The following is a 27,237-nucleotide window of genomic DNA, read 5'->3' on the forward strand; positions in this document are numbered from 1 at the left end:
ATGATATAGACGCGGTGAGCCAAGTATAAGGAAAACAAATTATATCTTATTTCAGCTACTTAAACTTCCGAGGATGTCATAGACTATAGACAAATCGATAAACGTATTCCGCTAACGTGATCATGGGACATTAGAAATTATAATCGGTGATTTTCTCTTTCTGTTATATTCTCTCACCGCATTCACCAGTTGCATCTCATTAAGCTGGCTGGAGGTAACTCGTATTGGTTTGGACTCGATGATATCAATGAAGAGGACGCGTTCCAATGGATTGATGGTACTTTACTCGATAATAATGGGTATGTGTTAAACTGTATATTTGATACACAAACACACGCGCGCACACAAACACGCACCCCAAAATATCTCGCACACCACTACAGGGAAATGCTGTCAACCGTGGACCAAGTTTAGTACTTGTGTGTGTGTGCGTAGGTAATCACCAGCAACCGCGGACCACTCCATAGAAAACTACATCAAACCGCGGACGTACCTGGGATGATCCAGGTAGCGAGCGCCTCTCCCGCGCAGTCAAAAGGGGGTGCTGTGACATTTCGCGATACACATCGGACTGATCCAGTCGATGTTGCCTACACGCTGTGACATCTAATATTCAAACGCCCCCTACGTCGTAAATTTGATACGGCGGAACCGGTATCGCAACCGTGGACGGTCCCCCATTGCAGGTACGTCCGCGGTTTGAGGTAGTTTTCTATGGAGTGGTCCGCGGTTGCTGACGTTTTCCTACGCATTCTACTCATGACAAACTGCGATCAAATCATGTTGCAGACAGAATGCAATAGGAAGAAATTGGCATTTTACTGTAATAACACGATTATCTGAATTTGTATGCATACCTCATTGAGCCTAAAATGCAAGCCCTGAACATGATTTGCAAGAAAGGCATAATTACTTATATCTATATTTGAATTAATACACATTTGAACTATATTAATACCCCTGACATAACGTTTGCAATCTTTTATGATTATTCCCTTTGAAGTAAAATATTTCTTTATTAAAACTGTGATAATACATTGCTGTGTTTGGAACATATTTTACCTTTTAAGATTTCCTGCTTGGTCGGATTTTAATGCAACCCTATTTGAGAATGAAAGATGTGTTCATCAGCAGGTTAACAATGGATGGAGAAAACGACGATGTACATCATACCTTAGGTTCGCATGTGAAAAACCTCCGAGTGAGTATTGACATCATAGTTATATTATCTGTATTCAGGATTCAGGGTTACCCGTTATGATAGTCCATGCTCAAATGATGCCCATTGTACCTTACTACATTCAATTTGAATTCCACATACGAAACACGATATCGATTGATTATATTCGAATATTTTTAACCACTGTTTTAGAGCCACTGTTGGTTTCCACTTTAGCAGAATACCACCCATTGTTATCAACGCTTGTACCGTTCTTTCAAGGCAAAAAAGGGAAATACTTTATCAAATGAAAAAGGAAATCTGCTTATTAAACATTGCTAGTTATTTAGGCTTTATATGCAGTTCATGACTCCAGGGAAACGTTGCTTCATAAAGTACCATATATTTTTTGTCTCGAGTGTGTCTTTTCCATACTATTCAGTTTAAGAAGAGGAAGCAACTTTGTTTAAAAATATATGTATGGAATTTTTGGGTATGTAACAACCGTTATCATAAGATACGAAATGTAAGATTCAAGTGTGAGAAAGGTCATTGCCATGGAAACGTTACCTATATTTTCCTTTACTTCTCCTCTAACGAAAATACTAGGCGGACACAGATTACTTGAAAAACATAATAATTTGTTTTCATAGGTCCGCGACAGATCCTTCCTGTACGTCTACTGGCAGCTACTCCATCACCCTACAGCGGAGGACTGACGGATGAGTCATTTATCTGTCTACTCGGCTCAGAGAATGAGGAGATTCTCACATTATCCACAAGAAGACTCGTCCGTCTGACCGCGTCTATAACTTCCGATAGTTACACAGCTCCAGGAGACAGCGATAGTGTATCATCTTTAGTATTGAGGCAGACTCTTCCAGCTACTAAGGAGGGCTTTGGGTTTTTCGAATGTTCTACAGTGACAGCCAGTAGAATGACATCTGTTCCTCTTGGCATTCTTCTTTCTTCCCGTACATATACACAAACAGTTAACAACTAAGTTATTCATACCTCTAGTTAAATAAGTGTGTGTATTTTTCGTAACTGAAGAATGCAAGGTGGTCTGCTAAAAATGAGGGCGTTTGTTGAACATGTTCATATGTCAGCTTTAATCTGTCACATTCTTACGACACATTTTGGGACAAATCAATTTCCAGATACTAATTTGATAAGGTTATTATTAAAGGTACTTTGTCCCATTTGCAGGCCAAAAAATGAAAAGGTTAAATTCAAACGGCATTTGAAAGATAATACTAATTTAGAACTTCTCTAAAAAAAGGTTGGGCTTGAAAATGTCTTCAAGTGGGAAAAAACGACTATTAGTTGTCAAATCGACTTAGGAGCTATATAGAGCCAATAAGTAATAGTCTTAATTTTCAGACTATTGTACCGAATGTTCATACGTTTTATGCTGTGCAAAGATTCAATCAGTTTAATTTTGGCAATCACAAGACGTGGGTTATTGATGTAGACAAATGCTCATGTACCCTTTACAGCTCATTATATGTATGTTATTACCAAAGAAGAAAAAAAGCCAGTCAGTCACTCAATACGTCCTTGTTTTCACGAAGTGACGGTAGTGAGGAAAATCGTAACGCAAAGTGAATGCAATTTTTTTTCACTACCGTCACTTCGTGAAAACAGCGACGAATTATAGTGTCTGACAGTGAGGTCTAACGGGTTTCCTTGAATTATTTTAATATTTGGACACTGCTAACGTTTAAATTTCACAGATAGGACATACATGACATATTCATAATTCCTGCAAAGTTCTACAGAATTCGAGGTTGGCTGCAAAAGGGACATAGTACCTTTAATTTAGTTGTTAATAGTTTACATTTAAATTATAATACAACATACCATTTCAACTCAAAGTAAATGTTTCTAAAAAGCAAATGTTATGATTATGTTGAAACTCAAAACACTCCTTAATACCATAAATGCTAATGCTTGAAACGTTTTCTCCCCTACTGTGTCATTCTAAGAATAGTTAGTTAATAACAATGTAAAATTAACGGAGGATAAATGGAACGAGAGAAAGAGAGAATGGAAGACGTGATGACGCAATTTTATAGGATCACTGAGCAAAAAATAAGATGCGAATGTAACGTGTTGTCGATTTGTTTCTTTCTTATTCTTTATAGGTCAATTGCAACCCATTGATGGTCGGTTTACAAAGACAATATACATTGGAGATGATATCACACTCAGTGTGGTGAACACGACAGGGATGGTACAAGAAGGCGAGATACGATGGCGCAAATTCACTGATGGAGACTGGGCTAATTCACGTATTGGAAGTAGTTCTGGCAGTCTATCACACACAATCCAGACTGCATCTGTCTCAGACGCCGGTGTGTATGTGACGTACATGGATGAAACGTTGGAACAACATCAATTCAGCCTCATAAGACTCATCGTAACGGGTTCGAATTCTATTTTCCTTACACAACAAAACTATATCATTGCATATTGGTCGGAAGGGTATAAATTCACTGGAACTTGTTACCCTTCAGCTCTGTAGCTATGGTCATTGAAATAACAACAATCAAGAAAAACCGACCGAAATCGACTAGACATATTTTGGCTTGACCGACAGTAAAGCAAAAATAATATCGTCGAATGTTAAGTTGTAATTTCCATGATCGAGTGACATTTTCTGTAGTATAAAGCCTAATCAAGGACTACATAAAACATTCAGCTTCATGGCCTAATGTGTGTTTTTTTTTAAAACTTTTTACAATTGTTTTCAACCACTGTGCATTTTACAAACATGGCTTTTTGCGCCACTTTATTTCATTAAGCTATCTGTTTTCCTATATCAGTGACCTAACTCCATTCAGAGGATTGTGTGGGTGTGCGCGTGTGTGCATGTGTGTGTGTTTGTGTGTGGAATGAAGGAGAAATGTTGAGATCGTAACCCATGTATTAAAGGAACCTGTCTATAAAGACCACTTTTTGCGTTTCCCTTGAGCGGTCCCTATAGATTTTGACTGTATCGTATTAATTGTAAGGCTTTTAAATCAATTTTTAAAAACTTTTTGAACAATTATTGATTTCCTTACTATGGGGGTATTTTGTACAGGCCACCCCCCCCCCCCTCCCCCCACAGAAACATTTGCTTGTGGGGTGGGGTATAACACCCATCTCCAGGATTAACGTACGTGTGGGACGTACATTATATTTGTCCATGTTTCATTGTATTAACAGAGTGCCCTTCTGGAAGTTGGAATCCACCGCTATGCGATCGTTTGTGTGATAATTGTTATAATGGGGGTGTTTGCTACGAGCTTTCAGGAACATGCATCTGTCCTCCTGGCTATGCTGGAAAGAACTGTCTCCAAGGTAAAACTGAGAAATCCCTAAAGAAAATACTACCATGTGAAACTTTTTTAATTATATTTCCTATACATTCTTTGCCTCGAAATGATTCTTTACAATGATAAAGTATTCGTTTTATAACGGTAATTCCAAAAATAATTACAACAACAAAAAAATTCAAAAAAAGGAAGAAAAGGAGAGAAATAAGAAGAAGATGAAAAAGAAGAAGAGTGAGGAGAAGGAGTAGACTAATAATAACAGAAATAAGAAATAGAAGAAGAAGGAAGGGAAAAGAAATAAGATGATGTTGATAATAAAAATAATGGTAATGAGTATAATAAATCTAATAACGATGACAATAACAATAACAATGATGATAAACATAATAAATGATAATATTAGTAAGGATAATGGAACACTGGTTATTTAAATACGTACATAAACTTTGTAGGAAGATGAACCAGTTTTCACTTGTTTTTGTTTCCATAAGTAGCCATCAGTTAAATTCAATGATTAAATTGACAAAAACATACTTTTTTCCCAATCAAAACAAGAAGAAAATACAATATTACTGCTTGGGACGTGACAGTTTTTAATGATTTTAGTATGTTTGAATATTACATGCTCGTCTCTTCTCAAATCAGATAAAGGAACATATTAGAACATTTGAGTTATATCTAAATTAATCACTCTAATATATACATTTTCATGCAGCGTGTGGGAGTCATACGTTTGGCTGGGACTGTGAGTTTGAATGTGGTACCGATCATCCTCTGGACAAGTGTGCTGGAAGTCAGATCTGTTTACCTGATCCTTATGGATGCACCTGTTTAGCTGGATATACAGGAATCTACTGCAATGAAAGTTAGTGATAAAACGACTGCTAGCATTATTGACATTGGGAATAAAAATGTTATTTCAACCTTGCGTTTTAAACAATTTTGCACAGTTCAAATCCAAATCTATATATATATATGAATAGAGGGTTAATTTATATGCATGAAGAATTATGTTTTCCGGACGAGCACACGTGCATTAATTACTTGCATTAGACTCGAATTACAATATTCTGGGGAGCAAATTGATTAAATAATACCTCAAAGGATCCATAAATCCCGTAATATCACTTTTATTTCGTCCTAAAGCATGCACAGATGGTATGTTTGGAGCTGATTGTCTTCAAAAATGTCACTGTACTAATGAAGCAGATTGCGATGACGTCACTGGAGAATGTCCTGGAGATTGCTCGCAAGGACAGTCTGGTTCAGCATGTCAAGGTACAGTCATATACTTCACTTGAAAATGACGTATGAATGTTTATAACGTTGCTGATTCAATTTCCATGTTAAAACCCAAAAGACCCGGGATAAGTCCCACACTTTCAAGTTGACTTTTTATACAAACGCAATACCTTTTTACTCTGGTGTAGCAAGCCACATTTTGCAGAATATTCCTATGCCGCGATTTCATTCCATCGGTAAACCGACAAACAATTTACGGAATCAAAATGTATATTATATGCTCTCTTCATTTGTTTGTGTTTAACGTAATGACATGGTAAATTAGTGTTCATATTTAAGGAAGGTAATTTAATGCTGACCATGACTTCTGTTTTTTTCTTTTTTTTAAATAAATAATATATATATTTCCTCATTTCAGTTCCTTCTATTTGCCCAAACGGATACTTCGGGACTAACTGTACACAGAAATGCAATTGCATGAATGGCACACCATGCCTTAAAGATTCTGGATACTGTTACGAGGTTGAAGGGCAGTGCGACTTGGGATATATCACTGATTCTGTCGAGTTTCCAGCCAACTGTATGACATGTAAGATTATTCTTAAAGGCATCGTTGAACAATGTTAAATCTGAGATGCACGGCCCTACGTGTTATCAGTATATGTGATATGGTGATATATTGAAGCCCGCACCCCCCCCCCCACCACTCCCCCCCCCCCCCCCCCAAAAAAAAAAAAAAAAAAAAAAAAAAACGCGCTTCAAAATAATCAAGAAGTGCCTCAAAAAACTTAACATTTGGAGTCACCGGTTATTTTCCCAGTTGACTGTAGTGTTATGAATACTGATAGGAACACGCAAAATTTGATTTCGATTTCCAATAATAAATATCTTGATAATCGGACAGGCGATCTGCTTGTAAAAGTCATGGAGTTCCTGACTGACCTAAAAGTTTATAATTACCCTTGCAGCATGAGCTAAATCCTTGATTTTGTTTCAGAATCTGAGACAAAGTTACCTTTTTATAAATTTAGCAATTAAATTAGCCATTTAAGAAATCCCTTCCGATGTATATTTCTAACAATTTTTAAAATACATTGATATGTCGTCATTAAGATATCCATATAATCAACAACTCTGAATACGCATTGTTTATCTTGTTTATTGTATTACTATTATGATTTGCTATTAAAACTACTTGTAAATGCTTAGTAATTGTATACGTTCGGCAAAATGTTTATTTTATAAAATAAAAAAAATAATATTATGTGATATCCCTTTATTACTTTCAATTTAAACTCTAGTTATGTATGTATGTATTTATCTTGTTCAGTTTCAGGATGTTTCAGCTCTTGTTTGAAGACATGCCATTGTTCTGGCGGTGTTGAGGATTGTAAATTTCTGACTGGTGATTGTTTGTCATCCACCTGTCATCCAAGATGGATGGGGGATCAATGCCAAACAGGTAACTGATGTTGAAGGAAATATGTGTCTGTAACATAATTCGATTCTCCGTATTAAAACTGTTTTCATTAAACAAAAATACTTTCAGTAATAATTATGAGCTGCTTATATTATTCAAGCAGTGACGAACAGAAGAATAAATATTTTAATTTGAAGCTTACCGTCACTGTTCAGCCCTCATAATTGTGTGCAATTACCTATCCTCATCACCTATTGATTGTACTAATTCATGACTATGACATGTTAGAAAATCCGAAAGAAGTTTATGAATGTTCGCTATACAGTTGATAAAGATATTGCCTATAAGTTCATTTTTTGAAAGTGTTTAAAATTGTGTCATTCCCCTGGATTATTTCTCTCTTCTTCTCCATCTGTCTGTTAAACTGTGATCCACGTTTCACAATGCTGTTGTGTTCTTTCACCAAATTTAGATCGTTTTGAGACGAGCTTGGAAAAGACCAACCCAGGAGTGGCGATCTTCTCCTGTTCCTTCACAGCGTCATCAGGGCAAAATCTTCTCTCTGATTATGTGAAGGCAGATGTAGGGACGTCTTTTACGGAACCCTGGATAACTCATGTTAGCTCTAATACATCAGGAACAACCATCAATAATTCATATATCCACAAGTATATGGGACCAGAAGAACCAATTTACTGCTTCGTCGGGGCACCTGACAGTTCCTCAGAGTTTGCTTTCGTAAGGCTGCCTCCAAGAGATTTCTTTGGTAAGCAGACCCCATAGCAGTTTATTGGAAGAGTTTCCACGTTGTACTCTACAAGTTTTAAAATGGTCTATGGATTTTAAAAACGAGTACATGTAACACATGAAAAGCTTTCCATGCATGATAAATCATGATCAGCTTTGTATTTTACTTTAAGTTCAGTTTTTGATATTGGTCTAGGTAACCCGACACATGCTCCGCCGACGATTGCTCCGCCGACATTTACTCCGCAAAACGCGACAATTGCTCCGCGACATTTGCTCCGCGACATTTGCTCCGACGTCAAATGCTCCGCCGACAGTTGCTCCGCCGACAGTTGCTCCGCCGACAGTTGCTCCGCCGACAATTGCTCCGCCGACAGATGCTCCGCCGACAATTGCTCCGCCGACAATTGCTCCGCCGACAATTGCTCCGCCGTCAATTGCTCCGCAAAACGCGACAATTGCTCCGCCGACATTTGCTCCGCCGACATTTGCTCCGCCGACAATTGCTCCGCCGACAATTGCTCCGCCTGAAGCGACAATTGCTCCGCCGACATTTGCTCCGCCGACATTTGCTCCGCCGACAATTGCTCCGCCGACAATTGCTCCGCCTGAAGCGACAATTGCTCCGCCGACATTTGCTCCGCCGACATTTGCTCCACCGACATTTGCTCCGCCGACATTTGCTCCGCCGACAATTGCTCCGCCTGAAGCGACAATTGCTCCGACGACATTTGCTCCGACGACATTTGCTCCGCCCAAAAAGTGTCCCATAAACTACAAATGCTACTAGTACTACGACAAATGCTTCGCCGACAATATTTTCTTTACACCTATTTTTTTCGTTTCTTTTTTTCTTCTTCATTTTCTGAATGCATTTCTTGAAATAATGTAGATGAAATGAAATGAATGAATGTTGATGAAGTGGGAGGAAAAAGGAGTTACCTAAAAGTCATTTCGAATATACTGAAATAACTTTCCATCTATCACTGTACGTCCTATATATTAAATGTATACTAAACACTCATTACATGTCGTGGGAAGATTTTTAAAAAAAGTAGAGCAGCAAGCCACATTCCCCAATACGCGCATACCTCCTAGTTAATTTCAAGTAGCTCATCAATATGTAATACCTGAAATTACCTCGATCAATGCATCTTACTAGGTAAAGCATTATACAATATACTAGGTCATCATGGAAGTTTAGAAAATAAGAAGAAAAAAAAAGAAGAAAAAAAGTTTAGAAAATAAGGGCACTTATATACGTAAGGAAGAGAACCCATTCAGACGGGAAAATGAGATGGCAGCCTTTCTGCTTATTCACATTTATACAAATCATTTTGTTGCAGTTTGATGTTAGTTCTTCATGATAAGCCAATTGCCCTTCTTCCGGTGGCTTCGTGAGTCCCTTAAATTATTCAGTGAAAACAAAGTACTCGAATGAAACGGAGTGTTTTACACACTAACATATATATATTAAAGCTACATACACTTAACTAAAGGAAAGAAACCTTTAGAAAATGGACTGGATATTATTGAAAATATTATTCTAAACAAGAATGTACTACATGATTGTATTACTTTACGTTTCAATTTCACGAGAGAAATAGAACTCGAGAGGGGGAGCAGAGAAGAAGTGATGGAAATGAAAGAAGACTAATAGCATGAGAGGAAAGAAAAGAGCAAAGAAGACAAGAAAACGGTGTAAACAGGAAAAGGAGGAGCATGGGAGAGAGAGAAAGAGAGAGAGAGAAATAGCCTTGAACTTTGGATCAGCTAATGAGTAATACATGAAACAGATTTTGAGCGGCCAGTAATTATCTTTCGCCGGAGAACTTGCGTAAGGAGCTATAACTTTTTATTTTTTATTTTTTTAAATCAAACATTATGGGGAATAGCAAAAAACGGTTGTCTTCTTTGCTCTTTTCTTTTCTCTCATGTTATTAGTCTTCTTTCATTGAGGTAATTTCAGGTCTTACATATTGATGAGCTGTTTGAAATTAACTAGGAGGTATGCGCGTATTGGGGAATGTGGCTTGCTGCTCTACTTAAAAAAAAAAAACTTCCCATGACATGTAATGAGTGTTTAGTGTACATTATGTGGGACGTACAGTGATAGATGGAAAGTTATTTCAGTATATTCGAAATGACTTTTAGGCAACTGCTTTTTCCTCCCACATCATCAACATTCATTCATTTCATTTCATTTACATAATTTCATGAAATGCATTCAGAAAATGAAGAAAAAAAAAGAAACAAAAACAACCCGTGAAAAAAAAAAATATTGTCGGCGAAGCATTTGTCGTAGTACTAGTAGCATTTGTATTTAATGGGACACTTTTTGGGCGGAGCAAATGTCGTCGGAGCAAATGTCACCGGAGCAAGTGTCGCTTCATGCGGAGCAAATGTCGTCGGAGCAATTGTCGGCGGAGCAAATGTCACCGAAGCAATTGTCGCTTCAGGCGGAGCAATTGTCGGCGGAGCAATTGTCGGCGGAGCAAATGTCGGCGGAGCAAGTGTCGCTTCAGGCGGAGCAAATGTCGGCGGAGCAAATGTCGGCGGAGCAATTGTCGCGTTTTGCGGAGCAATTGACGGCGGAGCAATTGTCGGCGGAGCAATTGTCGGCGGAGCAATTGTCGGCGGAGCATCTGTCGGCGGAGCAATTGTCGGCGGAGCAACTGTCGGCGGAGCAACTGTCGGCGGAGCATCTGTCGGCGGAGCAATTGTCGGCGGAGCAATTGTCGGCGGAGCAATTGTCGGCGGAGCATCTGTCGGCGGAGCAATTGTCGGCGGAGCAACTGTCGGCGGAGCAACTGTCGGCGGAGCACCTGTCGGCGGAGCATTTGACGTCGGAGCAAATGTCGCGGAGCAAATGTCGCGGAGCAATTGTCGCGTTTTGCGGAGTAACTGTCGGCGGAGCAATCGTCGGCGGAGCATGTGTCATGGAACCATTGGTCTACTGTCATGATTTATCCAGAATTGTAAACGTGTTTTCAGCTAGGTCATTTTCCAGGATGCACGTATGGTTATATTATTTCGAATATTTCACATATTGATTGCAAAAGATTATGTCCCATATTAATATCTTGAAATAAATTGCAGGTACAGTATAGTGAAATACTAGTTACAAGTTATCGTGGTACAATTTATGGTTTCGTTACCTCCTGTTTGTTTTGTTCTTTTACTTTCTGGGCGGATAGGGAGGAAGGAGCCAATGCGTTACAATAAATGAGTGCTATATTTTACCCACTTTTTCTGTGTTTATTTGTTTACACTTTGCAGTTTTACCAAGTTATAATGGTGTACCAGAACTACTTGAATCTGGATCCTACCATGCAGTCATTGGTTGGAGGCAATGGGACCCAAGCTCTGATACCGGGGACGGACCTATTGTTGGATACAAGATATACGTACGATCAGATAACATTATCGTGTTGACTAAAGAAGTACAACCTTCAAGCATGGTAAACAATACGGACCGTTCCGTATCGAAGAGGTCTGCTGAGAATGCCACTGAGATGGTCATGTATAACGTCAGTGGACTTGAAGCAGGATCAACGTACTCTGTTCATATTGCAGCGATACGGGATGGTATCAACGGTGAAGGAGCACAAGGAGCAGCATTGACATTCACAACTGAAAAAAGTAGGTTCTATAATCTATTTCCCCCTGCTGAGTCATTTCCTTTCATAATTTGACCATCTTCCAACATCCCTTCCTTCATCCCTCCTCTCCCCCTCTCCCCTCCCCTCCTCCTCTCCCTCTCTCTCTCTCTCTCTCTTTTATCTCTATTTCTCTACCTGTCTACCCCTGCCTCTTTCTCTGAATGGTGTGAGATATCAAGATAAAACATATGAAATTATAAGGATTGCTTTGAATATTAGAATGAACCCATTTCCAGTATCTTAAACACCATTGCAAAGACTTTCAAGAATCAACTCAGGGCGATTTCAATACCTCTTTACATATCCCATGGAAAAGATTATAAAATGCGTCATTAAAGTGTTCAAACATTTCAAGCAATCGGATTTGCTCCAGGATGATTTTTCAAAAGCCTCTGCGATTGTGTTCATAACAGTTTAATAACAGGGGATATATTTACGGATAGCTGCCCTCGGCCATACATTTACAGATATGAAATGCTCTCTGAATAAATGGGGAAAAATCTAAATAATATGCAAACACTTTGCAGACATAATTTGTACTGTCCAACTTGATACGCTTCGGGGTCCTCTCATCTCTTCATAAATTAATATACAGCGTCAAAACTGAAATACAATTGCGATTATGTTATGCTATTTCTTCTAACTTAAACGCGCTTGCTTTTTAGCTGTAATAAATGTGATGTTGAAAATAATGATATACGTGTTCTCAAAATGTTGAGGGGTAAGTCTACGATGATAAAAAGTTTTAATGGGAGCAGAAAAATGAGAGGAGCAGGTTTGAACGAATTTCGATTAAAAATAGGAAAGTTATTAATTTGAAAAGTTGCGATCAATAAAAAGCCCATTTTCTTTCTTATTAGTGGCGGAATATATATTTTTTCCATACTGGGATTAAATAGAAACATATTGGCAAATCAAATTTTTAAAAATTATTGAAGAAAAATTAAAATGTATGATTTCATTTCATCCCAAATGGAGTTGTGCCAACAACGACACCGAGTTCATCAACCGTTTCGACTCCAATGATGATTGGACCAGATGAGGGGGGTTTGGGTGGCGCTCCTATAGCACCGGCAGCTGGGGGAGCCGTGGGCGCCATTCTGCTTATTCTGATTATCATCATCGTAGTCATCATTGTGTTCAAACGACGAAGGTTCGTGAAATATTTCAACTTTTCAGTCTTTCCATGTACAAAGAAATTTCCATGTACAATGCTGTCACTCACTTATACCGTAATTATACTGTAATCCACCATGAGTACTACCATACTTTCGATGCAAGTGGAAACTAGGCACAATAGGAAAATTTGAAAATTAATGTCTGACAACACTCTATTAATTCTCCATTTCCCTCTTTAGGGAATAATCTACCGATAAAATTCTTCTAAAAGCCTAGTATTTACTAGCTCTCGTCTCTTCTCATCACGTATTGTTCGCTTCTCGTAATTCGCACTGAAAAAATTTCTTATCTTTTCAAAGGAATGATAGTAATCCGTCTAAAAAAGGAAACGTAGAGGACCAATATCAGGCACCAGCTGGTTTCCACGACACGTCATTAGAAGGTAGGCCAATGTTTTATCGTAAGTATCATGATCAGGTGCAAAAAGTATAATCATCATAATAGCATGGAGCGACAATGTCATTGACAACGAAGAGCCTACATATTCTGTTTTGTCTAGCCCCGTAGAATTCTTACAATTCAAGTTATGCCCTGGACTGTTTCATAATGCCACGAACAAGGCAACCTTTTGGAAGAACTATGAATTTATTTGGTTATTTGCTGAACATAGGCTGATCCTTTGTTGTGCCACCCTAGGCCTCTTCCTATCACCGGTGTGTTGGCTCAGTCAGTAGAGCGTCCGCCTCACAACCCGGAGGTCGTGGGTTCGAACCCCGGCCGCGTCATACCAAAAGACGTAAAAGGCGGGAGTTGCTGCTACCTTGTTTGGAGTTCAACAATAAGGGATAGAGCAACATCGATCTGGCGCTGCTCAGTGGCTGCCGGGCTCACGATCAATTGGGCAAATAGAATTTCCATTTTCGGTTTAACTTAATAAAATTTAGAGTGGACTTTAAAAGATTATTATTTTGAAAAGGAGTACATTTGACTATTTCTAATTCTGTATGTATTGTGTCAGGAAACGACTACAGTGGACACGACTCTGTTTCGAACCCAGACCAAACACATTCAAGGAGCACGAGACCTAAACCAGCTGTAGTCGTCAAGCCCTTTGTACGGGCAACTAAGTCCCTAGACCTCGATTCAACCGATGGATCTCCTGAAAGATCCAGCAACAAACCTTTTGCCACACGACAACCGATACCCATGGCTCAGTTTCCTGCGTTCGTCAACAAGAACAGACACACTGCGCTCTTCTCCCAGGAATTTCATGTAGGTTAAATGGAGACAATTCCTCTCAACATGCAACATGTTTTCTTTTTAAGGTTTTACGCATGAAACATTTTTTTGGCACGCAAATATGCGCTGCACGTAGCCTTAAATGTTATACAAAGTTTTGGTATGGGGTCATGAATTTGGTTTAAATGAACATATTGCAAGCATATGCGATCCTACAATATTCAGTGATCGTTGTCGCAGTTGAAATCGAGTCTACAGTTGTGAAATTTTAGATAATAAACTCTTTATGTTGTATAGCTCCCTCTCAAGGTCAAGATATTAATTAAGCTATAAAACAATGTTTCTTGACTAAAATCGACCGATTAGCTATTTCCGTTTGGAAATTATATATCACAACTACATATTCTGAGATTGTCATGGTCGCAGCTACCATTGTACGGCCGTAGTCGCTATTTGAAATCAAAATTTACCGGGAGCACCGGTAAATTATTATATTCAATTTTTCCCGAAAGCAGAAGTGTTTTAGGGGCTAAATTTTCTAGTGCTTATAATACATTCACGGGGGCATTCAAATGTATCAAAATTGTAAAGAATCACTATCCCCAAAATGTTTTAAATTCCCAAAACTTTGTATAACCTTTAATGTATTCCTGTGCTGTTGAGAACACTGGGGGGCAAACCCTCTGCACTGTGCTGGATAGGTCGCTGTTTCATTATGTCATGCCGTTCGAGACTCGATATCCTTAGATGATCTTTCCAAGTTCCTCGTATGAATTGAAACGAAACATTACAAAAAATTATATAAGAAGTCTATCGCCGTGGGCATTATAATATCATTTTTCACCTTAGGCTCCTCCATATTTTCCTCTTCTTAACCGCAACTTTTCCTTTCCTACTGTATGCAATCAAACCGATGTTTGTTCTAGTCTCGAAAACAAGTAGCCTTCATCTTTGTAGTGTTTTCTGAAAACATTATTGAATTTCAAATGTGAAACAATGAACTAAAACTGAGATTATATTTCCTTTCTCTCCTAGGACTTACCTGGCCCAGACATCTATCCTCAGACCGTGGCTCGAGAGACGATCAACTTCACAAAAAACAGATACAAGAATATTTTGCCATGTGAGTACAACAAATATCCTGGACTGTATTATATTGTTAACTTGTTAGGGATAGTTATACAAGCGTGCTTCAATAAAGCTGATGCTGATGTATTTACGGAGCACCGCAATTCGTATGATTTAAATTGTAACAATGTGTGTAATGATGTATGCTATCAATTCAATGTCATGATTATATATATAGAATATTAATTTGAAATAGTTATTCTCTAAAGAAATGTTGCATGTACAATTGCACTCTCAATAAAAAATAAGATAGTTGATATCCGTAAACAAATCTCTGCATGTGAAATCCGAATAGTGATTTCTGTTTTTAATGGTCACTATAATTTGTAAACTACTCTACCGGAAAATGATAACAAAGATAAACGAAGAAAATTACTAAACAAAAAAAAATGTCGTTAGAAACTACTGGTTGACTCCCGGGGGTGGCTTGAGTTGTTTGAATATTTATCTTTTATCCAGATGATTCGGCGAGGGTGAAGTTAGAAGTCATCGATAATGATCCTCATTCCGACTACTTCAACGCGTCTTACATTCCCGTAAGTAAGGTGGCATGTATCAATCTAGCTAAGCATTGATTTGTAAAAACATTGTCATTACAATGAAATGTCATTATGATGCTATAATTAAAAGTGGGTTGTCGGTGAAGAAAGCGTCCCATATAAAAAATAATAATCAAATTATGCGACAGAATAAAAAACCAAAAAAATATTGTTGTATTAAAGGTACAATGCTCTATTTGAAGCCCAAAAAATGAAGGTTAAATTACATTGGCATTTCATATTGTTAATCTAATATAGATCTTCCCTCATAACATAATGGCTTGAAAATGCCTTTTTGCGTGAAAATAACGACCGTTAGTTGTCAAATCGATCTTAGCGACCGCGGTTGTTCAATTAAATAGTCTGATTGTCAGACCTTTGTACCGAATGGTCGTACTTTCTATGCTGCGCAAATATTCAATGAGCTAAATTTTGGCCATTACAAGAATGGGCAAGTGATATGGACAAATGCTTATGAACCCTTTTACAGCTCATTTCATGTTTGCTATTACCAAAGAAAAACAGACGATTGGAAACACACACACACAAATCCTACGAAAAAGCAGTGTTATAAACAGAGACTATTATTCCCTCCAGCCTTGATATATGTATAGCTTCATTTTGATCTATATTTGAGTAATTGAACTTCTATTATTTTCTTTTCACATACAGAGTTTTGACAATGACAAGGCTTACATTGCATCACAAGGTATGTCTATTCTAATTTCTCCGTCAAGTTTAGCAATGATTAATTCATAAATACAAATCGAAAAACGCGTATTTTTATGTTACTCTGTTTAAAGTCAATATGTTATTCTTGTATAAATGAAGAAAAATAGTAGATTGAAGCAAGACACTAGTCATTATGGGAAACTGATTTTCCGGTGAGCCATAATCCTTGAGACAGCCAATCAGCGCTCGTTATATTCGCGTCTTGTTCCTTTTAGTTTCCGTTTTTATTGATCGATTTCGGCTTTCTGTTCATTCTTGCATTTTACTCCGATGAGTGCAAGTTAAAAAGCTTTAGTTAGGGCTCTTTTCAACGCTATTCTCCGACAATCCGTTATTTTTTCAAGGACCCAACAATGCGTCTATGGATGATTTCTGGAGGATGGTCTGGCAGGAGAATGTGACGACTATTGCCATGGTAACGAAGCTCCAGGAAGGAGATAAGGTCAGTCGAAAATATTTTCACTCCAATGAAAGAATTCAAATGAATAAAGTCAGTTTAATTACTAAGATTTCAGATTTAACATCTTTCTTCATGAATAATCAACATTTGGGTTGCTAAGGTCTTTTTCGTAATATTGTTTCAAAATTAGTTATATTTTGTTATCAGGGTCACCACCTGACCATAATCATCATAAGAACGATGTGAATCAAAAATTATCCTTCTAATTTATTAATGACTGTTTTTTGCGAATTAAAAATTTACACAAATCTGTTGATAGTGACCCCTGATTATATATAGATTATATATGCATATATATATATATATATAGAGAGAGAGAGAGAGAGAGAGAGAGAGAGAGAGAGAGTGTGTGTGTGTGTGTGTGTGTGTGTGAGAAAAACATTAGGGAGACCCCTTATTCTATGATATAAAGGTGAACATGAACTTAACCTAATCAGTTGAGTTAAACACTTACATTTACAGAGTGACGTTTTTAAAGTTTAAAAACGTTGCTCAATGCAAATAATACAAGAAGTTTTCTAGGATAGACGGATGATTAAATATCTATACTGTGGCTAAGTCGTAGTCGAGTAATTTAAGCACTCGACATAAAAATGGCAAAATTCGTTCGATTCCCGACACGGCATTGGTGTAAATTGGCAAGGCATTATTCTTCACTTGCCACTCCGTACCCAGGAGAGAAATGGAGACCTGGTAAGATGACGAAAGCCCTAAATTGTCTTAGTAATTGTCATATGCCCTCACGGTAATTATAATTATTGTACGAAAACTCCCCAGTTTTTGTATATGGTGCACATTCTGCGTGAATGATTCCGATGACCGGAGTAATAGTATCAGTAAAGCGCTTAAAAACGGTATTTCGGACCAGGTGCTAAATAAATACAGATTATTATTGGTATTGGTATTACACAAGAACTCCTCCAAACTTAATATATTTTTGCTCAGATAAAAGCCTAGACAGCTCTTTGATCTGATTTATTTCTGTTTGGTTGCTTGGAATAGATCAAATGCCGCCAGTATTGGCCTAATCAAGAAGCCGATTTAGTGGAGTTTGGAAATATCAAACTGGAGCTGGTGTCACTGGAAGCATGCACAGGTGGAGTTAAACGGAAAATGGGAATGAGAAAGGTAGGTACATGGGTTATCTGCATATATAATGTTACGTCATTTTGTGAGGCCTTTCTCTCCTTCGGGAGAAGTTCATAACCAGTAAAATAGTATTTAATATGTATAAGTCTGAGATAATTATACATTTTGATGCATTGGATAATGTCTAAGAAAACGCCATTTTTGTATAGTCTTTCGTCGAAGTGTTTCTGTTGTGACTGCAAAATTTACGTGACTCCGTAATAATAAACAATACAACAGCGAAGTTTATGTTTTAAAGGAAATATTTCATGTTTTGGAACTTTTACCAAATATATGCAAACATTTCTTGTGAAATGCATGAAATTTCCCTGTCATGCCGTAAAGGCGCTAAAATATGATGTGAATTTTATGATAACGTTTACAAAGGGGTACTGAGTAGACTAGTTATTTTTGATTGATTTTTATTTGACGTATTTTGGTGTATCTGATTCAAGTTGTCAAAATTAAGTTTAGTTCATGGAAACACTAAAGGAAAGTGACACCATTGACAATAAGACGGACAAAGATGTTTGATAATCGGTATAAAATTTTCATTTACATTCATTCATTATCACTGAGCATGAAATTTGTTGCTATCCGAACTAGGGTGACGATTACAGGACCGTTACTCAGTTCCACTTCACAGAGTGGCCTGACAAGGGTGTTCCTAAACACACATCATCACTGCTCCAGTTCATCAAGGAAGTCAAAGCTGATCATGGACCCAACACTCATCCTCTGATCATCCATTGCAGGTAGGCTTCTTGGCCATTTTCACCTGAAAAAAAAGGATCCCACAAACGCCATCGTCAAGACTTTAAAGAAATCAACTCAATGTCAATTTTGATATTTCATTGTATGGCTTTTAGATATTATGTTCAGATTACGTAGCATGTCATCGTGAGTGTGTGTGTGTGTGTGTGTGTGTGTTGGGTTTTTACCGTGTCCTCGGCTGAAGCAATCTATTACTTCCACCGTTAGCTGGGTTACAGGCGCACGCCACAACGCCCATCGTAATGCTCACTCTTTTTTAAAGGTGATGCACAATTAAGGCAATTGACATTGGCAAGGGCTTATTAATGGGTCTTCAAGATTTAGGTAATATTAAATTCTTTTAGAAATTCAACAACAATGATAGAATATGAAATGGTAACAGTCCATTTGAACCAAATCGAGCTTCTTAAAAGAAGATGGATAATACTCGGGTTATACTGCATGGAAACATTGTGTTCCACACTTATGCATATTTCAACTGATAATGCTTGAAAAATTTGCTCACTTTTGTTGTATCGTCCAATAGATAGTGTGCGTGGACTTCGTTAAATCTGCAGAGAATGCAACTTTATACTTAAAAAAACAAGAAATTCACATTTCAACAACATGACTGATTACTTTTTCTATCCAGTGCCGGTGTTGGTCGAACAGGCGTGGTGATCAGTATTGATAGCGTCGTAGATCACGCCAAGAGAACTAGAATGGTAGATGTCTTCAACTTCGTGACAAACATCAGACAGAAACGACCATACATGGTCCAAACACAGGTCGGTTACCTCTCAAACCTTCCCCCAATGATGCTGCCGCCTGGCACACTATTTTTTCAGCTTAGACACTGATAAGACCGATGGATTTCAATCTAATGTGTGCAAATTTTTGCGGATGCTGGCTTTATGATTCATCTACGTGACATATGTGGAATTAAAAACAATACCACTATGCATATAAATGTAAACATTTTTATTTTGTTTGGTCATATTTTCTTTTGTGACGTATAAAACAGACTCTGTAGGTACTATTTTAATCTTGAATGATAACAAAAAATCCCCCTATACCAATGTACATTTTCAATCATTTCTTGTTTCTTTGTGTAGATTTAAATCAACTATGTATGAATGGAATTGTATTTGATATCAAGACCATTATGAATGCGCATAAGATATTGCTTGTTCTACTCTTCAGTTATTATGCACACGTAATCTCGCATGTCGTAAATCTGAGATGTGTTAGTATAGTAGATGAGATGGAATTGATAACAATTTTGAAGCATTCGTTCCTTAAATGAATACAGGAGCAGTATGCCTTCATCTACGGGGCTGTCCTGGAGGATCTTCTCTGGAGGAATACCCTGATCCTTGTCATTCATTTCACTGATCATCTACAAGACTTGCACACTTCAGTTGGTGGAAGTGGACGGTCCAAGATGACCAAGGAGTTCGAGGTAACACATTTACCAATTATCTACATAGGTTGATCGTTAGTTAATGTCTACAGACAGTACGTCCTTTAGCTTATATCTATCTCCAAGATCGTCTGCCAATGGTAGGTTCTCACCCTAGAGCCCTATATAGTTCTTTTTCCACCTCTCCTTTCATGAAAAGCCTACGTGTATGGACGGAAGATTCAGGAAACATGGAAGAGAGAAAGATATATATATATATACATATATATATATAGAGAGAGAGAGAGAGAGAGAGAGAGGAGGGGGGCATTATATCTTGGTTTCAACGGAACTACTTTTTCAGAATACCCTGTGTCCAGTGGAACCACTTATGGAAAAACAGAAAGTATCCCATTCATAAACCAGCTACTACGCTCTTACGATGAAAATATAATGATGACGTGATCCGTGAATCTCTGAACTGTGAATCAAATGAATGGTGGGGTTTTTCCGAATCCGACTCGCAGCACTATCTAAACTAATTAGGTTTAGTGAATTAATACTTATTAGGAAGTAACTGTAATTCCTTGAGTGCTTTTAGAGCCTTGAGGCAGCTAGTAGATAATCAGACAATTTTATTATCACCCTGAAACTCCCATGGGGGTGGATAAACTGTGCAGTATGAACGTAGGTAACATTAAAGCTGAATATATATGTGTGCAAGTGTAACAACATATACCAGCACCAAAGATGATTATTATTAAAGTAATTCGTTATGTACATGAAATATCACACTCTATGATTTTAATCAGACTTTGAAGAGCCTCTGTCCAGATCCTCCGCCTTCTCGAACAAGATCAGGACGCACTCCAGATAATCAACCAAAGAATAGATACGGAAACAACCTACCATGTAAGTAATGTTAGGATACAAACAAATCTTTTTGTCATAAACATTATGAAACCAAATGCTTAACATTTTGTATATTTTGTGGAATAACCAAGTTTGGCTTTGGACTGTAATCGCCGTCGTAATGAAATAAGACTCTCTTTAATATGCGGTTTTTATCTTGCAGGGATGTCATTAAACTTGGGTGAACACTAAGGTCAATCCTTGTATCTCCCTTCCGTTAGAAACTCTTCCTTCCAACGTTTAAAGTCCTCTGATCCGCCCTCTCCCCAACACCTAAATGTCGATCCAGTTTGGCTACTGTACACAATATATGGAGATCCCTCACAGCGCTTGAACAACAGAACGAGTCCCTTTTCCCATCACTATCACACATCCACACCCACCAATGTTGAAACCTTTTTTTTTGTTGGTGCACGTTATTAAATCGTAGATTCTCGACTTAAGAGATAAAACGCCGTGGTGAAATGTATGACAATGTCAAGAGCACATGAGGGGGCCGGGGCGACTCAAAGCTTTAAATACGTTTAAAAGTAACTCGAAGGCGGATAGGTGATATCACGAAAGATTTTCTCTTAAGGCGGGAATGGAGATAGAGGGGGAGGGTGGATGGGGGGGGGGTGTTCACCCCATTCCTCCCTGGATCCGTCCGTATACCTGTCATGTACGTAACGAGGACCACAAGTAAAACTTAAATACATATATAACTATAGAATCCAATATCTCCATCAAAGAATATATTTGTTTATTTGTAGCGTAACTCTGTTTAACATTTTCTCATTTTGCCATACCATTCTAGTGCAGAGGAATCGTGTGATACTAGACTCCCCAGATCAAGATTACATCAATGCTAGTCAAATGAAGGTGAGAAGATCTTGCCGAGTCAATTGATTCAATTTACATGTGATGCATATTCGATTGACATTTAGTGTGAGGAATATCTGTAGGATGGAATGACATAATAAATACCGTCTACATATAATACATTTGACTTGTATCCAACACAAAAAAGTAGACGTCCTGAGCGTAGGCAATTGCTATAATTACACATTGTGCTTATATTATTGATATTATTGATGATTAGCACAAACAACATTCGTGTGTGCTGTCTCATCGCATTTTAGTGACTTGTCTTATTACAAAAGCTTGCAAAATGTTTTTTTTTTTACAACTGTATAATGTGCGTATATCCATTTTCCCCCCTTAAAGTACATGCACTGTCGCCATTATAATATGGAATGTAATATAGAATATATGAGAATTGTTATGTCTATTATGTCGGAATTATACATTGATGAAGAGGATGTATGATGGGGATGCAGAGCATTTAGTGAGCCCCCTCCACCTACGGTGCATGTACTTCAAATATTCTGACACTAGCAGCTCTGGTAGCATATCATGGCAATGGAAGTAGGTGGTCAGGTTCTCACGTTGTTATCGTATATTATAATTATTATTTCTTCATCTTTCAGGGAGTCCACTGCACATTCATGACAACCCAGATGCCGCTGCCAACCACTGTGTCTGATTTCTGGTCTATGGTCGTAGGCTCTAAACCGTCCACTATCGTCATGCTTAATGACAAGAGCCAAAACGATAAGGTAGAAGAACGAATAAATGCCAATTGTTAAGTTTGGTCGGTTAATAGTTTGTCGCACATTTAGTTTGGGAGATTTATAGACCTTCCTATTTTCCATTGCTTCTTTTTTCGTATAAATATAATCCTTAAGATAATCAATTTAGATGTTTAAAGATTGATGTCCCAAGAGTGGCGCAAGAGGGGGATAAGATCATTGTCAGTAATAATAACGAAGTAATAGAAGTAGTAGTAGTAGTAGTAGTAGTAGTAGTAGTAATAGTAGTAATATAAGTAGTAGTCGTAGTAAAAGTAGGAATAGTAGTAGTAGAAGTAGTAGAAGTAGTAGTAGTAGTAGTAGTAGTAGAAGTAGTAGTAGTAGTAGTAGTAATAGAATTAGTAGTCGTAGTAAAAGTAGGAATAGTAATAGTAGTAGTAGTAGTAGTAAAAGTAGTAGTAGTAGTAGTAATAGAATTGGTAGTCGTAGTAAAAGTAGGAATAGTTATAGTAGTTGTAGTAGTAGTAGTAGTAACAGTAGTATGAGTTGTAGGAGTAGCATTAGTAGTAGTAGTAGTAGTCGAAGTAATAGTAGTAGTTTTAGAAGACTATAGTAGAAGTAGTATCATAATAAGAAGAAGAAGGTCTTCCACACTGTCCGTAACGCTAATTTAAAAACTAACATGGCTTAAAGTAGTGATGCATGTACTAGTTATAGGGATTCAGGGAAACCAGTGCACCATGAAAGAAAAGAAAACGATAAGAGCGAGAAATATAAACACGATAAATAGAGCGGACGGAAAAGGAAGGACCAACATTACTAACGTTTTATGTATAATCTCACCTCTGCTCCTTCTAGAGTTGTGCACAATACTGGCCTGATGCTGACTCGGCTCAGTTCGGATCATATTCAGTTGCAACCTTATCAACATCATCTGATGGCGACATGACCACTCGGCAAATGAAAGTTACCAGAAACTCCAACGTATGTCTTATTTTATATGTGTTTTTAACGATGACAGTAATTGTTGACGAAGGGGTGAGGAACGTTGATGCCCCCATTTGATTTTTTAAACGATCGAGCAACCTAATATTTTTAACAATCCACATTATAAATTTCAACGAAACGGTTTTACAAACTGGATGAAAAGCGGCTTGATGAATGTAAATCATTGAGATATCTGACCATTGTTGATATCACACCAAAAAAGGATGGGAATCTTTGTCAGAACTCGACCTTTTCTTTAAATAACTAGTTCATTTTTTAAACATAGACATTTAAAATTTGTGAGCGTAAAGCCAAAGTAACATTATTATCCATATCTGGTAGAACACGAAGATAAGATGCAATGTTGTGACAAATTCTAATGCGCCTTATAAATCCATTGTCCACGGATTATTTGGTTTCGTTGTCTTTTAGGCAAGTCACACCGTTACTCAATACCAGTTCCATGGATGGCCTAAACATGGATCAGATCAACAACTAGGGGCTAGGTCATTGATCAAGCTCATCCGTGCTGTCAAAAGTTCCACTAACAACAAGAAAGAATTCTCTATTCTTGTCCATTGTTTGTAAGTCCAGGATATTTTCAATGCTTATTATTCTCAGACAGTCGCAATTGATGTAAAGTCCATGGAAACCGGATCGACCCATAAGTACTTTGTTGAGGGATATTTTTGGCAAACAAGATAATAGTTACAACAAATTTCAAAATCAACTATAACGTTTAATAATATGTTTACTAAAGTTATGCAATGTGCATACCTCTTGAAAAAAATAATTGCATCGGCAACTTAAAAACCTGCTAATGGCTTGTTAGACATATCAACAGTTAATTAAAGATGCTATTATGTACAACATAAATACCTCAGAGCCAGGGGTTCTCGAGAGGAACCTGCAGGAATTGAAATACTTTAGAGAAGGTCTCTTCAGTTATGATAACTTTATTACTAAACAGTAATGTTATTGGATTACATTTTGAACAATAAATTCACCAAATAGTAAATGCTTATTGAATCTTGATTACTGTAATTCAAACATGTTTACTTTTTGTTTGGAATTCAAGGAGTGGTGCCGGGCGAACAGGTGTGTTTTGTACTGCTATGGAGTGCATCGCTCAGATAGCTGAGGGAAATTCCGTCGATATTTTCCAGACAGTCAAGATACTGCGAGCTGACAGGATGCAGTTCGTTCAAACCGAGGTATGACAAACTGACTACTTTCTCCAGCACACTGGTCACATATAGACATAAAAAGAATGCATTAAAAAAAAATCGATATTGTTGTGAAATAGGAAACCAGCATTTATTCCGCACAGTGTATCGCTTCATTGCTACATACACATTGGACCCCTTTAACCCATCAAACGAGTGGTTTCCAAAACAGAGATAAAGCCAAAAATACTATCAGATAAAGAGAGAAAATAATTTCGTACCATCTATAATTGCGTCATGTAAAATAAAATTCTTGTTGTGCCATGGTTTACAATAGGAAAAGTTAAATAGAAATATATACTCGAAATATTGTAATCGTTGTCAAATCTATTGTTTCGTATCTAGTTAGTTTACATGTGAGGAATACAGCCTCTGAAACCTTGGAAATTCATGCATTGTGAACATATAAATTTTTTCCTCCTTATACAATATTATCTTCTATTTTTTATATTCCAATCTTAATTTCTCAATATCCATGTATATCTATGTGAATACATTATCAAGTAGTAAACTAGAACATTTGTTGTCTATAATAGGAGGAATATGCTTTCGTCTACGATGTCATCCGTGAATACCTGCACACTGAAAACTATGAGCAGCGTCCATACCCGAAACTAGAGGACCACACGTACGGCAATGTAGAGATTGACTACACACATGACCCGGAAGAGAACCCATATGAGGTCACAGATCCGCAGGAAGCAGGCGCCGCGGCACTCGTGTATGGCAATGTAGAGACTGAGAGGAGCCAGGACAGACCGAAGCCAAAACCTCAACAACAGTGCTCCATATACGAGAACTTTGAATTTGAATCTTGAATTCATATACCATTGCGTTGGTTGTATGGTGCTCTGTATACGAGAACTTTGCATTTAAAAGCCCGCTGCACTACTTGTAGCTACTTGCGCCCTCTCTATATTAAACAATGCCTAATCGGTGACCATTGGTCCCCATGCATATGATTCTCTTTTTCTTATGTTAACTGAGAGCTGAGTTGATGAGATAACCACCTGTCCAGTGACCTTGCAGGGCGGTGTAAAGCCTCCTGTAAACTAGTACTGATAAGCTTTAAATCTTAAATTTATATACCATGCGTTGGTTGTATGGTGCTCTGTATACGAGAACGTTGCATTTGAATCTTAAATTCATATACCATTGCGTTGGTTGTATGGTGCTCCGTATACGAGAACTTTGAATTTGAATCTTAAATTCATATACCATTGCGTTGGTTGTATGGTGCTCTGTATGCGAGAACTCTACATTTTAATCTAAAATGTATATAGCTTTGCGTTGGTTGGATGGTGATCTGTATACGAGAACTTTACATTTGAATCTTAAAGTCATATAACATTGCGTCGGTTAAATGGTACTCTGTATATAAGAACTTTGAATTTGAATCTTGAATTCATATAGCGTTGCGTTGGTTAAATGGTACTCTGTATATAATAACTTTGAATTTGAATCTTAAATTCAAATAGCGTTGCGTTGGTTGGATGGTGATCTATACGAGAACTTTACATTTGAATCTTGAAGTCATATAGCATTGCGTTGGTTGAATTGTACTCTCTATACGAGAACTTTGCATTTGAATCTAAAAATTGATATATAGCAATGGGTTGGTTGGATGCTACTCTGTATACGAGAACGTTGCATTAATTGAATCTTAAATTCAAATAGCGTTGCGTTGGTTAAATGGTACTCTGTATATAAGAAATTTGAATTTGAATCTTGAATTCATATAGCGTTGCGTTGGTTAAATGGTACTCTGTATATAATAACTTTGAATTTGAATCTTAAATTCGTATAGCGTTGCGTTGCGTTGAATGGTACTCTGTATATACGAACTTTGAATTTAAATCTTAAATTCATATAGCTTTGCGTTGGTTGGATGGTGATCTATACGAGAACTTTACATTTGAATCTTGAAGTCATATAGCATTGCGTTGGTTGAATTGTACTCTCTATACGAGAACTTTGCATTTGAATCTAAAAATTGATATATAGCAATGGGTTGGTTGGATGCTACTCTGTATACGAGAACGTTGCATTAATTGAATCTTAAATTCAAATAGCGTTGCGTTGGTTAAATGGTACTCTGTATATAAGAAATTTGAATTTGAATCTTGAATTCATATAGCGTTGCGTTGGTTAAATGGTACTCTGTATATAATAACTTTGAATTTGAATCTTAAATTCGTATAGCGTTGCGTTGCGTTGAATGGTACTCTGTATATACGAACTTTGAATTTAAATCTTAAATTCATATAGCTTTGCGTTGGTTGGATGGTGATCTATACGAGAACTTTACATTTGAATCTTGAAGTCATATAGCATTGCGTTGGTTGAATTGTACTCTCTATACGAGAACTTTGCATTTGAATCTAAAAATTGATATATAGCAATGGGTTGGTTGGATGCTACTCTGTATACGAGAACGTTGCATTAATTGAATCTTAAATTCAAATAGTGTTGCGTTGGTTAAATGGTA

At 37.5% G+C, this 27,237-nt stretch overlaps 1 protein-coding gene across 1 annotated transcript; it reads left to right on the forward strand.

The window, feature by feature from the left end:
* The first annotated feature begins 1,141 nt into the window (after positions 1–1,141).
* Positions 1,142–25,682, forward strand: LOC100888760 (receptor-type tyrosine-protein phosphatase alpha). Its single transcript, XM_011671025.2, has 27 exons — positions 1,142–1,201; positions 1,824–2,091; positions 3,307–3,516; positions 5,198–5,347; positions 5,629–5,760; positions 6,143–6,313; positions 7,055–7,186; positions 7,617–7,910; positions 11,171–11,533; positions 12,532–12,706; positions 13,032–13,114; positions 13,691–13,944; positions 14,947–15,034; positions 15,499–15,575; positions 16,251–16,287; positions 16,655–16,752; positions 17,773–17,898; positions 18,505–18,653; positions 19,304–19,439; positions 19,964–20,113; positions 20,866–20,965; positions 21,762–21,826; positions 22,435–22,563; positions 23,395–23,520; positions 23,956–24,107; positions 24,602–24,737; positions 25,286–25,682. Exons 1-27 carry the CDS (start codon positions 1,142–1,144, stop codon positions 25,565–25,567), a joined length of 4,143 nt encoding a protein of 1,380 aa, XP_011669327.2. The 3' UTR covers positions 25,568–25,682.
* Positions 25,683–27,237: the final 1,555 nt, after the last annotated feature.

Source organism: Strongylocentrotus purpuratus, unplaced genomic scaffold (assembly GCF_000002235.5).
Source record: "Strongylocentrotus purpuratus isolate Spur 01 unplaced genomic scaffold, Spur_5.0 spur5_scaffold_20, whole genome shotgun sequence".
In the NCBI taxonomy this organism is placed as follows: Eukaryota; Metazoa; Echinodermata; class Echinoidea; order Camarodonta; family Strongylocentrotidae; genus Strongylocentrotus; species Strongylocentrotus purpuratus.

Bases quoted from the DNA above. Each gene is read 5' to 3' on its own strand.
- LOC100888760 (XM_011671025.2), top strand. From the start codon at position 1,142: ATGGATGGAGAAAACGACGATGTACATCATACCTTAGGTTCGCATGTG. The intron at 7,911-11,170 runs GTAAGCAGACCC...TACACTTTGCAG, and splicing joins GCCTCCAAGAGATTTCTTTG to TTTTACCAAGTTATAATGGT. The intron at 12,707-13,031 runs GTTCGTGAAATA...ATCTTTTCAAAG, and splicing joins ATTGTGTTCAAACGACGAAG to GAATGATAGTAATCCGTCTA.